Source organism: Perca flavescens, chromosome 6, assembly GCF_004354835.1.
Source record: "Perca flavescens isolate YP-PL-M2 chromosome 6, PFLA_1.0, whole genome shotgun sequence".
Taxonomy (NCBI): Eukaryota; Metazoa; Chordata; class Actinopteri; order Perciformes; family Percidae; genus Perca; species Perca flavescens.
The window spans coordinates 23,600,923-23,613,155 of record NC_041336.1 but is presented as its reverse complement, the minus strand read 5'-3'; the positions used below and the strand labels follow the sequence as shown (position 1 = coordinate 23,613,155).

Here is a 12,233-nt window from a genome sequence, read left to right as displayed (position 1 = left end):
TGGTATCATTTAGTGTGTGCGTGATAGGTGAACTGAGTTGGCAGAAAGGGTACTAATAACCGAGTGAAAATTGCCTTGAATACTTTAATCTTTGCTTTGCATGTCAATGAACACACACACACACACACACACACACACACACACTGAATTATAATAAAAAAGTATGAAAAAAATTAATGAGCCAACTATGACCCTCTTTTATTCTGTGAATGCATGTCAAGGTCTATGAGTTGGAGGCTATTTCAGTGACAGCAACTATGATTTATGAATATGGACATAATAGCTCCAATGGCTGCGGATGCTGACAGAACATGAGGGTCTCTGATATAAATTACCTTTCGCAAACCACCACTTCTGTTCTTGTTTACCACCATGCAGCCATTAATATCATCCAAGAGCTCAACATTTCACACTCTCTGAATCGAAGTGCCAGATGCTTGAATGAATTGCATTAGACATCTAATATTTTGTGTAAATATTGTAGAACCTGGCTAGATGGCTTAAACTCTCCACCCTAAACATACAAAGCTTAAACCCATGTATAGCACAATAGTATATCACACAAACCAGAGTCATTTATCTGAAAGAGTTACACTGCTGGAATCAGCAAGCCCCCTACAGCTCCTTGCATAAGCTTCTTGCCAGGTAGTAAATGCAAGTCCAGCCATTTGACAGAAGTTTTGGCGACTACTGCTTAGCAACACAATTTAGCTCCAGTAAATAGTCTGAGTAACTGAAGCTTCAATGAAAAAAAAATGACAAACCAGCACCAGAAAATGATAGAAATCCCTTTAAGGATGATATTTAACATGTTCTTACCTCATGCAGCTGAACCATAATTCAAAGATGCTTTTAAAGGGGGTCTAATTTGAAGGATGAACTTCTAATCTCCCAACTCTGTAGGGAGTGTGAACTAGAAAATCTTTTAACTGTAGGCCCCCAGTAAAAACTGGAATTATCTGGGTAAGAGCGATACTGGCACAGCTTGACGCCCCCAGTCTGAGAAGGGATCCTAGGATTAGCAGCAGTGAAAGCTAGCAGGGATTCCTGGTAGATGAGTAAATGCTGTCCAATCCTCTGCTTCACTTCATCTCCTCTCTTCATCCCTCCTCTTATTCCTTGATCAACTTTGTCTGCAAGCTTCCTCTTCCCATCTCCTGATTTGGCTCACCATCCTGCTCTATGTTGGCTTCTTTCCATCCAGCTCTTCTCACTTACAATCCCCTCTCTTCTTTTTCCTCCTCTCCTTTCATTTTTCCTTCATTCTTCCACTTTCTTTACTCAACAATCTTTCTATTCAACTTCTATTCAACTGTCTTTTTTTATCTGTTTCGCCTCATGTCTTTCCTTTGTCTTCTCTGAGCTTTCTGGCTTATCTCAATTTCTCTTCTCAGTGCCAGTTGCCTCCCATCTTCTCAAACCCTTTCTCACTTTTCTCTGTCTTCTCATTCCCATCATCTTTCTCATCTCCTCATCCATTTTCTCCTTCCTTTGTCCTCATTTTATCTTCTCTTTTCCACTATTCTCCTATACTGTAGTTCATTCTCTCATACTTTTAATTAGTCCTCTCTCTCTCTCTCCTCTTTTTTTCCGCTCATCATCTCTTCTACACTTCCATCGCCTTCATTTTTACAGTTCTTTTTAATTCCTTGTTTTCCTCTCTCCAGATTAGCCCAGTACTGACTCCATGGTGAGTATTCAGGCTCCACTAATACGTAGGATTTATGGATGACAACGGCTGGCTTGCACTGTCACCACAAGATAGCTACTGTACTGTACATGAGGTAGATGGGTGTGTGTGTGTGTGTGTGTGTGTGTGTGTGTGTGTGTGTGTGTGTGTGTGTGTGTGTGTGTGTGTGTCTGTTTAGTGCCTATCCAGCACTGCTACACGCATCGTTTGATAAGGCCGGCGTCTAGTCAGTACAAGAACTACTCACCGAGATAGCACTTAACCCAAATCCACTCTTGCTTTTTCTTTCCACCTCTCCACTCTTTATTATCTCCTCTGCTGCTCTCATGGACCACTCCACTCTTTTATCACATCTCTTCTTCTGATCCTTGGGTTTAAACTCTCTTTTCCTTGTCCTCCTCTTTCCCTGTCTTCTCCTCTGCTCTTTCATCGTATCTTCTCCTGCTCTGCACTCCTCCACTCCTTTAGTGGCTTAACGCATTTTTCTCTCTTTCATCGCTTTACCTGTGTAAGTGATGCCTTTTTCACTCAACTCTTATCTCTCTTCTGCATTGTGTGTGCACAGTGTGTGTGCGAGTGTGAAATCTCTCTTAAGGACTGGCTGAATATAAAGAGTCAGTTGGAACGTGATATTCTGCATGCCTGCAAACCAACGGTGAAAAAAATATCACCATAAAATACTCAACTGGATTGATTCTGTAGAAGATGATTGGCATTAAAAAATAATGAAATATTAAATTCTAGAGTTTTCTATTCTAACAGACCATTTCCAGGTCAAGGTCACTGCTGTGTACACTTCAAAACATATATTGACATTATTTAAGTGTTGTATTTAGTCTTTGTGTCCCAGGATAATTTAAATAGTAGTTTATTACAACTATTGCCTCTTTTTGTAGTTTTGGTCTTTAACAAAATTAAATAAAATATTTACATTCTAGACTATGAAAAGTAGCAACGTTGCTTCAAAAAAAATCTGTTGCCGCAAACCACGTGCCGGATGTCAGGCTTTATCCTGAAAATGTACTTCCGTTGATCCAGACTACTATTTTGGAGTCATTATCATTAGATTGCAGTTTCCTTTTAATTCTATGTTGCTTTTTAGCTTCTTTAAGCTCATTGTTTCGGTTTCCACCTGCAATGTACTGTTGTGGTTCACTCTCACTGCACTCATCAGCGTTGTTATGAATATTGGACTTAAATTCATCATGTGGACACAAACACAACTCCAACTGAAAGCTAATATTGCTCCGTAACTGCTGGACTTGTAAACAGACTTCAACAGATCTTACTCCACAGCACTGTGGATCTGGCTGCACGACATATACATTCTTGGATAGGAGGAAAAAAGCTCTGGGTTTTTTGCATTTATTTAAACCAATCACAATCGTCTTGGGCAGAGCTACGTTCTGGTGCAGCGACGGTACCTCTGCAGAATAGTCTCAGAAGGGAACTTTTTGGTGGAACATTTGCATCCCGCAAAAGAAAATGCCACATAAAATATTAAATAAAGTTAACTGTTCACACAATACAGTAACATGAGCAATTCAAATTAGCTGGATACATGTTTAAAAGTAATTTGCTCCAGTGTATCGCCGTGTGTACTTTTTAACCGACCCAGTTATGCCGTAAACATATTCTTTGTAAATCTTTACAATCATTCAACGAAAGAACCAAGCAGGCCTGCCTTATTGCATGATTTAACTTTTGTATCAAAACTGGCCTTTTACAGCATTTTTACAACTAGGTTGCTAGCTTTGAGGTTGTTCTTGTTGTTTCCTATAGTGACACACAGATAGCAGCAGGAGAGGGGCAAAGCCAGGTGTCTGGCTTGTCTGGCTTATCCTGGCACTGTACTTGTAGGTTTATCCAGACTAATTTAAAACTGATAAAATGTCAGTGTTGTGTTTACAGCTTGTCTCCGCTGCCCGCTGCCCCAAAGATCCTCTGACCCCTAGTTTCTTGCCCTGTCTGACTTTGTTGTAGCAATATCAAAGTGTTACCAGATTTCAGCAGATGCTTTGGTGTTCAATGTTATCATAACCAATAGAAATGATTTGGGGAATATATGTGGAAGACATGTAGATCACACCAGCAGCAAGTTAAGTTTAATTTTAAACGTGTCCTATTCTTACCACTCTGGCAGTTTTTCTCAGTTATTTCAAGAAAACCAAGACCCAAGTAGACAATTCACAACCTTGTACTACAACAATATCTGCTCAACCATGAGCTACTACAGGCTCTGCAGGCTATTCCACTCTGGGATTTTAGGAGGCACGTCTATGCTCCAAAACGCTCTATCCTATTTCATGCTTTTCAGACTGCAAATACTGCACCTGACACCCATTATTCCTACCTACACTGTGGTACCCATACTGTGTAATTTGGCATATGCATGCATATTGGATGTAGAGTGAACTGGATATCCAAAGTGATATTACGATACATTGTGCCGTCCTTTTGTTCCTGTATCAGTCCTTGCTAAAGCCTCATATTTTTGAAAAATCATCATTAGCTCATGTTCCCATTAATTAAAGTTAATCAAGCTTATTTACAATCACATTAATAACAGAGCCGACCTGCACATCGCAACAATTCAATGCTTCATTTAGTGGTTGATGATTATGAGATGCTGGATTATCAGCATGTCGAGATTTGGATAATTTAGCATTTTTTAAATTCGAAACAGGTTGTTCCATCTCTTCCTCTCTTTTGTTTATGAATAAATGATTTCTCATCATTGGCTTCTCTCCCTGTTCATTATAACTGAAATTATTGGCCAACACTTTCACTCATACTAATTCACCAGGCTGCCCTCTAACCACACACACACTCGCCGCACAAACACACACACACACACACACACACACACACACACACACACACACACACACACATATCTAGAAGCACAGTACTGACCCGGGCTGTCAACAAAATCAATTAACACAAACACACAAGACAACCCACACACAGAAATAGATAGATAGATAGATAGATAGATAGATAGATAGATATCCAACGAACAGAACTATACTATAAAAAAACGTTTAATTACATAACAATAAGATATTACAAAAACAAGGTCAAGGTTCTGATGTAATAGTGGCATGTTTCCAACATCAGGCATCTTTCCTCCATCCATCCTGCTTTTGTCACTGCTGCATTGGAAACAGCAACACAAAGTGCCAGGTCACTCTGTGCACCCTCTGAGGAGTGAGCAGAGAACCAAATTTACATTTTCCTTTTCAATACTTTTCAAGGCCAAGATAACAGCCAGAGAACAAAAACAACCCACTGTCTTGCCCACTGCTCAATGTCTGCACTGGGAACTGCATCAGAGCCGTTCCTATAGGTAAGTATAACTGAAGCTTCATATGCAGTGCAGACTGTATATTATATACAAATCTTGTTTCCTAAGAAAATGTATTCATATACAGTACAACAATCGGTCCACACTGAAATATTTCAAAAACAATTGAATGTATTGCCATGACATTTTCTACATGTGTCCCGCACAGGATTAATCCAACTTAATTTGGTGATTCCCTGACTTTTCATTTAGAACCACCAGCAGGTCAAGGTTTTACTGTGAAATAGCTCAACAACTATGGACTGTCATGAAATTGTGTACACTTATTGTCCCCAGTTGTTATTTCACTTCAGATGTTACTAATTTCTTTCGATAATGTGTGAAAGAAAATGTTTCACAATTGCTCAATGACAAAAGGCATGTGCAACAGTCAAGTTTGCGATTTCTTGATTTGCAACACTATTTCTTGCAGAGAAAATCACTTCCTGAACTGACCAACTTCTTGGTAGTAGGAGTTCCTGACAACATGTGTGTTGTATATACAAACATCCTCCATGGGTAGAACACACACTAACCCTTAAGCTCAAATCCCCTCTGACCAGATGTTGCAGTTTACAGGGACAGACCAGGCAGTAATGAATGGCTAATCACATGCTCCCTAATGAAGCGATCGAGCAGGGCAAGTTCCCATAGTGTCTGGGGGGTCGCCCATGTTCTGCTGTGATTAACTGGGATCAAATCCCTGCCTAATTTATGCTGTCACATTTCTGTCTCACCTCTCATTTCTGTCTGCCTGCAATGACAAATATGACTTACAGAACTGCAGATGAAAATTGGAATGAAACGTTAAAAGAGAAAAAGAGAAGAGAAGGATGGAGGGAGAGAACACAGAAGAAAGAAGCAGTGAGAGCAAAGAGAACTAACTTAGGGTAGAAGAAAGACAAAAGAAAATAGAAAACCCCATCTTTCATTTCAAAGCAATCACTTTTCAGTGAGGACTTCCACTGGCAAATAAACACAAAGCAGCCACACACGGATCCACTCAGGTTCGTGTCATATGTAGATTATTGAATTTGAACGACTGCAGAGAGAGAAAGAGAAAAAAAATCTTTTGCTGATTTCTATGTGTAGTATTCCTTTAAATAAGACCTGCTGCACTCACACACACACACACACACACACACACATACACACACACACACACAGCAGTCATAAGATTCAGACAGGAGCTCTTGGATCGGTTTGTTGGAGTAAGCTAAATGTTCTCAGTCAAAGCATCCTACAGCTGTAGTTGAAATAATAGTCCCAAGCATCTATCACCTAACTTCCTAGGCTTGATCTCATGATAAGAAAGGATTACTTTGACATCAGCTCTAAAACTAACAAAGTTACTATATTAACAGATCTTAGAGAGGAGCAGCAGGAGGAGTGCATCAGAACATCCAATTCAGAAGAACATGCATAAGTTACATTTTAACACAGAATATGCTAATATTGCCACATAATGACATATTAACATGCAGCATGTTCAACTGGAACTAAAATGTGCGTTTCTTGTTTAGAGTGCATCCAGATTTTTAACATCCATGACCAAAAACATTGAACAAAACAGACAACAGCTCACTTTTTGATGAGACTCAGTTTGATAAAATCAGGTTTGCTGAGGTGAGGTTGATTGTGAAGCACAGTGGAGCATTATATTGCGCAGCACATTGCGCAGCAAATCCTCACAGCTTGAAGTTACAACTCATTTATTATAGCCCCTCTGAAGCATGGCAGCATCATCAGCAGGGTTGCAAGCGTTGCCATGCTGGCAGGTTGAAATAACATAATGATATCGGTGATATGATCATGAGCGTGATGTAATCTGATTGGACTGAGCCTGCACATCAAACAGAGAGATGGCAGAGGGAGGAATGTTGAAACAGGGGAGGAGAAGACAGAGAGGTCAGGTGAGGGAAGGGAGAAGGATATGGAGATAAAGGAGGGCAGAGAGGAGAGGAAAGAGGGAAGAGTGATGACAGGAACAGATGGGAAAGGGTTGGATGGCAAAGGTGAGAAGTGGAGGAAGACTTAAAAGCAAATCAAATTTGTATAGGGTGAAAAAAGGGGGATGGGAGCTCACTTGGAAGGTAGGGGAGGAGAGAAGGAGAGGATGGACGTGGGATGGGTGGACAGGTAAAGGAGATTGGAGGAGAAGACTTACCCTCATCTTGTGCCTTAGAGGGGGAATGGGAAACTAGGGCCAGTAACACCAGTGGAGCCCACAAGCACCACCTCATCTGCCCCGTTGACAACATCCTCACAAGCAGCAGTCTAGACCTGCACAGAGAGAAGGAAGATTATGTTGACAAAGAGAAGAAAATGCAAAGCAAAGAGGGAAAAAGCAAGAAAGACTCTGTGGTTCATGAAGACCCACCTTGCCCACATGGCCCCAAAGCACTGATCTGGAATCAGTTAACTCCTGTCTAATATCCACTTTGATACAATTACAGAGCAGTAGTTTGAAAGTCTAGACTGACCGCAGAGCAGCGGTTGAGCCTCCCGCCCACATAGAACAGGCTAGGGGCGAAACAGTGGAGGACTTTGTTTGAGGGAAGAGTGGACACGAAATGAAAAAAAGAACTGACAAAAGAAAAGAAAAAAAGATGGAGGGCAGACAGTGTGATAGACAGACAGGGAGAGGGCAGTTTGATGTCTGTTCAGCGAGGGAACATTTTATGGGAACCATTGTCTCCACAAGAGCAAACACATGCTCCTCTCTCCTCTTCCATATGTCATCTCCTCCTTTCACCACTCACTTTATGTTCTCTGAACCCTCTCTTCCTTTCCCTCCTCTCCTCCTTCACCACCTACTCCACCTCCTCTCCATTCTGCCACTCAATATTACACACCGGGGATGAACATAGACGGACATACTTATTATTTCTCTCCTTGGGAAACACACACACACGCTGACAGTCGAATGAATAAAACAGCACATGCAACAAAAGTTGTTTCAGGATTTGAATCATTCTCTAATGTAGAGGTGAAGGAATGGCCATCTGCTTCAATTCACACATTGTCAAAAGGCCAGAAATATGACAATGCATATTGATGAGCATCAAAATATTTTTTTTTATATAAAAAGCCTCAGGACATGAAGAGGGAAATGAGTTCCACAGAAATAATTCTCTCTTAGTCTCTCTCTAACACTCAAATGAGAGTTAATCTCACTAAAATGAGATTAGACAGTCTCAGAGTGAGGTTCAATTAAAAAAGTCTCTCTCTTGACAAATGTAATGAAACATAAACGCACATTGCAGCAAAATTTAAATCACATTAGGCCAGAAAGTTTCTCTTGTCTTCAGTTTGCGTAATTTCCTCCTGTCCAAAGGGGAACTTTTCAACTGGTTAATTGGTTAATGAAAACCAGGGTAAAGGCGTCGCCCTCATTAAAAATAGGCAGGCTATGTGCTTAATGTGCATGCTGCTTTTTAAAGGCTATTTGTGGAATCGAGTTTGCAGACATACTCAAATACAAAAATTAAGGCCGTAGACGATCTCTCGCACGCAATTATTTTATTCTGGAAAAACTGTCTTTAGCCAAATAAAATCAACATTTTTCCACCTGCCTTCGAGACTGCACAACTTTGACTGACCGTATCTCCAATATGTGTCTTCAGTGATAAAGTGCTGCTGACTGGTTTAGATTAAGTTTCTCAGCCAGATTTGGGTCAAACAGTCCAGCGCCGCACTCCTGAGACCGACTCACGCACGCACACACACACACACACACACACGCGCGTACAATGAATGAAATCTTCTTTACCTCTCCAGCATCAATTCGAGGCGTCCTTTTATCCCCAAAGGAAATCCTCTGAATACTAGGATGGTTGGTTCCGCTTTCTTCTTGCTCTTTCTCTCCCTCTCTCTCTTTCTCTCTCACTCCTTCTCTCCTGATACAATTCGGTCAGTCCGGAGTGGGTGTTTCTCTCCTCGTTATTCAGCCATCCCTCCCTCCAGCTATTCCTCGCTGTCCCAACCCTTTTCTTCGTCCCGGTTCATGAGAGAGAGAGAGAGAGAGAGAGAGAGAGAGAGAGAGAGAGAGAGAGAGAGAGAGATAAAGAGAGAAAGAGAGAAAGAGAGAGAGAGAGAGAGAGAGAGAGAGAGAGAGAGAGAGAGACCGACCGACCGACCCAGTGCCGCTTCACAACAACCTCCGCTGCCAACCTGCAGGTTCTAATCCGGCTTCAGCCCCTCGGGGCCCTTTGTGTGCGCCTTCGCGATCACGACGGGACTTCTTGTAGGCACATATCCGGAATCTTCGGCTTTAAAGGAACCACATGGTCGTTGCTGAAACTCGTTTGTTGTATGTTGGACTTGTAGAAAAAAAGTCCGGCTGAAAATGGCTCAGTGCGCTCGGAGCAGGTGCTTGCCTGCTGCGCTGCGAGCTCCGATGTTAAAGGCACAATGACGCAGGGTTTTCACTTCAGCTGAAAGTTAGATTTACAAAAGAAACAATCTTACTATAGCTCTAAATCCACATGGAACATCTCAATTCATAGTTTCTTTCCAAAACAAAAATGTCCACATATAAATAAGTCAGTTTGAAGAGTTTATTTCCATAAAAAAACCGGGTAATTACTGATGGAACCCTATAATGGCTTACTTATCCTATTTCTAAAACAGAAGGCTAATCTTAAACTACCTGTTGGGAGATTTTGTAGGCTATGTCAAATCAAATCAAAGTCAAGTGATTTTACCCACATTCATTAATTAAGAAAATCTGATTGAATACCAAACATTTTAAACTTTACCATTTTTTTAAGAGGGTCTCTGAGTGATCAGTCAAACTTCTGTTTATTCACTGATGTTTGATTTGTCCGTTATTGTTTAACAATAAACTGTTAACTTTACAGAACGTTTAGTTTCTAGATGGCTGAAATCAGAGGTTTTATGGCTGTATAGGCTAATTGTCCAATTAGCAAATCATGTAGCCTAGGTGAAATCACTCAGCTGACAGGAATAGTTGGACATTTTGGGAAATCTTACTCACATTCTTGCCGAGAGTTAGATGAGAAGATCTGGTGTCTGTTAGTGAAGTTACAGCCAGGGGTGATTAACTTAGCTTAGCTTAGGTTAGCATTCAAACCGAAAACATAGGGAAACAGCTAGCCTGGCACTGTCCAACAGTAAAAAAAAAAAAAAAAAAGATCTGCCTACCAGCACCTCAAAAGCTCACAAAATAACACACTGTGTCTTGTTAGTGCAACCTGTACAGAAATCCAAGGGTCAAAATGACAAGATTGGTTATGTGAGGCAGGCTAGCTGTTTTCCCTTGGTCTTTATGCTAAGCTAAGCTAACCGTCTCCTGGCTGTGTATCTAATGGGAGAGTGGTAGGCTATCGATCTTCTCATCGAACAATCGACAAGAAAGCAAATAAGCATATTTCGCAAAATTATGATTAAAATGACCAGTCAACACCAGTGCTTTCTTCTATTGGGCTGAGAAAAAAAAAGGCTTGACACTTTATAATCCTGTTTATACACTCAGCTCTCTTCTGTTTGTGAAGACACTTTGTGACTGCCCTGAGGTGGGGAAGAATGGAAGTCATGGGAAACAATGGTGAAATGTGTCAGTGGCTGGCTAAGTTAAAACGCCAAATAGCTTTACTCCAGGTGTGTCCCTGGGGCACTACACCACACACACACACCTTAGCCAAACAACTGTCCAGATGCCATGAACACTGTAATCATGTGGATAAGGATTCACTGTCCTCCTCCCTCCTTCCTCCTCTTTCTTGCTCCAGCCTCTTCCTGCCTTCCTGTCCGTCTGTCGTTCATCTGTTGCCCGTTTGCCTCAAACCACACACCAAAAAAAAACAGCCCTGGCTGCCAGAGTCTACAGCCATAGTGGCATTTTAATAGGCAAAATCAAAGATCCTAATTCACCTGGTCAAATCAGGTGAAAAGGACTTGAGGTCCTAATATTTCATACATCACATTTAAGTCAACATTAAAACCAATTAAGCTTAGCTAGTTGTGCTCTCTGAAAAAAAAAAAACAGTAAAGTTAGAATGTACTGAAACTGTTATATGAAACAAATTATACAAAAAATAATGTGCAGTAATATTTGGTTAACTTTTTATTCTGAGTGGCCGCAGTCCCAGGTGGCTTTTATTTGACTGCTCTCTCTAGAGACGCACAGGTCAACAGACCTAAAGACCTGCCCGATGGATGAACCATGCTGCTGTTCTCCCTGCAAGTCCCTTTTTCTTTTCTTTTTTTTTTGTCATCTATCCATTTCTCTTGATGTCTTCCCTCTGTGTTCTTTGTCTGTCCCTTTATTATTTATTTTATTTCTACCTTATTTCCCTTCTTGTTCCCTCCATTTTTCACCCTATTCCTAATCTATTTATCCTCCTTCTGTCTACCTTTCCGCCGTCGCTGTCCATCCCAACTGTGGATCTGATGAATAAATGCATCAGTCACATGATAGAGTTGATCCACAGGTCATTTATCTCAGCGCCATATGGTCCAACTGTGAAGCCCCATAAAGTTTTTAAAGTCATTGCACTGCAACAAATATGTGTTTACTGCAGGTACTTCTCCTTCCCAGTGGGCATAGATAATTTAGCATTACTGTCACACAAACAAGAAGTTTAATACTAAAGTAAATAGTTGATGGCCCAGACATCCTGATTCCTGTTATACAAGTCTGTGGCGTGCAGTGGGGAATCTTAGTTTTTACTTTCAACAATTGTACGTATAATGCCCCTCAGGAATTATAAAAATGTGTGCCGTTTAGATCAGCTGTCTCACTGTGTATGCATACAGGTGATATGTGACAGATCTTAGATTTGTAAAAACCTGGATGGTGCAGCACCAGGGGACTTTGTGGCGAGACAGTATGGATAAAAAGTAAAAACTTTGACAGCCAATTATACTCAGCCTGACACTGAGAAGGTTTGGGGAAGTGTTATACACACAAAACGCTGCTTCTTCTTTTTTTATAATTGAAACTGCATGCGCATAATTTTTCATACATATTCTTTCCTCCAAGATGCAACTTTTTTGGTAAACTGAGTTTTTGGACAGCATCTTAGTCAAGAACCTTTAAATTGATAATTTAAGGAACATCTTGATTTTGGTGACATTGTTGGTAATAAGCAGTCATTCCACTGGTGTTTGCACTGGACCAACACATTGTAATAATAAAAATGATCAAACTCCACCACATCCTCCTGTATTTCC

General features: G+C 40.8%; 1 protein-coding gene across 2 annotated transcripts in view; it reads right to left on the bottom strand.

Annotated features, from left to right (window-relative positions):
- Positions 1–9,059, bottom strand: part of col14a1a (collagen, type XIV, alpha 1a) — a 131,978-nt gene extending 122,919 nt beyond the window's left edge. For both annotated transcript variants that reach the window (XM_028581088.1, XM_028581090.1), the window contains exons 1-2: positions 8,809–9,059; positions 7,204–7,319 (exon numbers count right to left, since the gene is read on the bottom strand). In XM_028581088.1, coding sequence (XP_028436889.1) covers positions 7,204–7,319; positions 8,809–8,819 — 127 coding nt within the window. In that variant the 5' untranslated portion in view covers positions 8,820–9,059. The remainder of the gene's footprint in view (positions 1–7,203; positions 7,320–8,808) is intronic.
- Between the last annotated feature and the right edge of the window lie 3,174 nt (positions 9,060–12,233).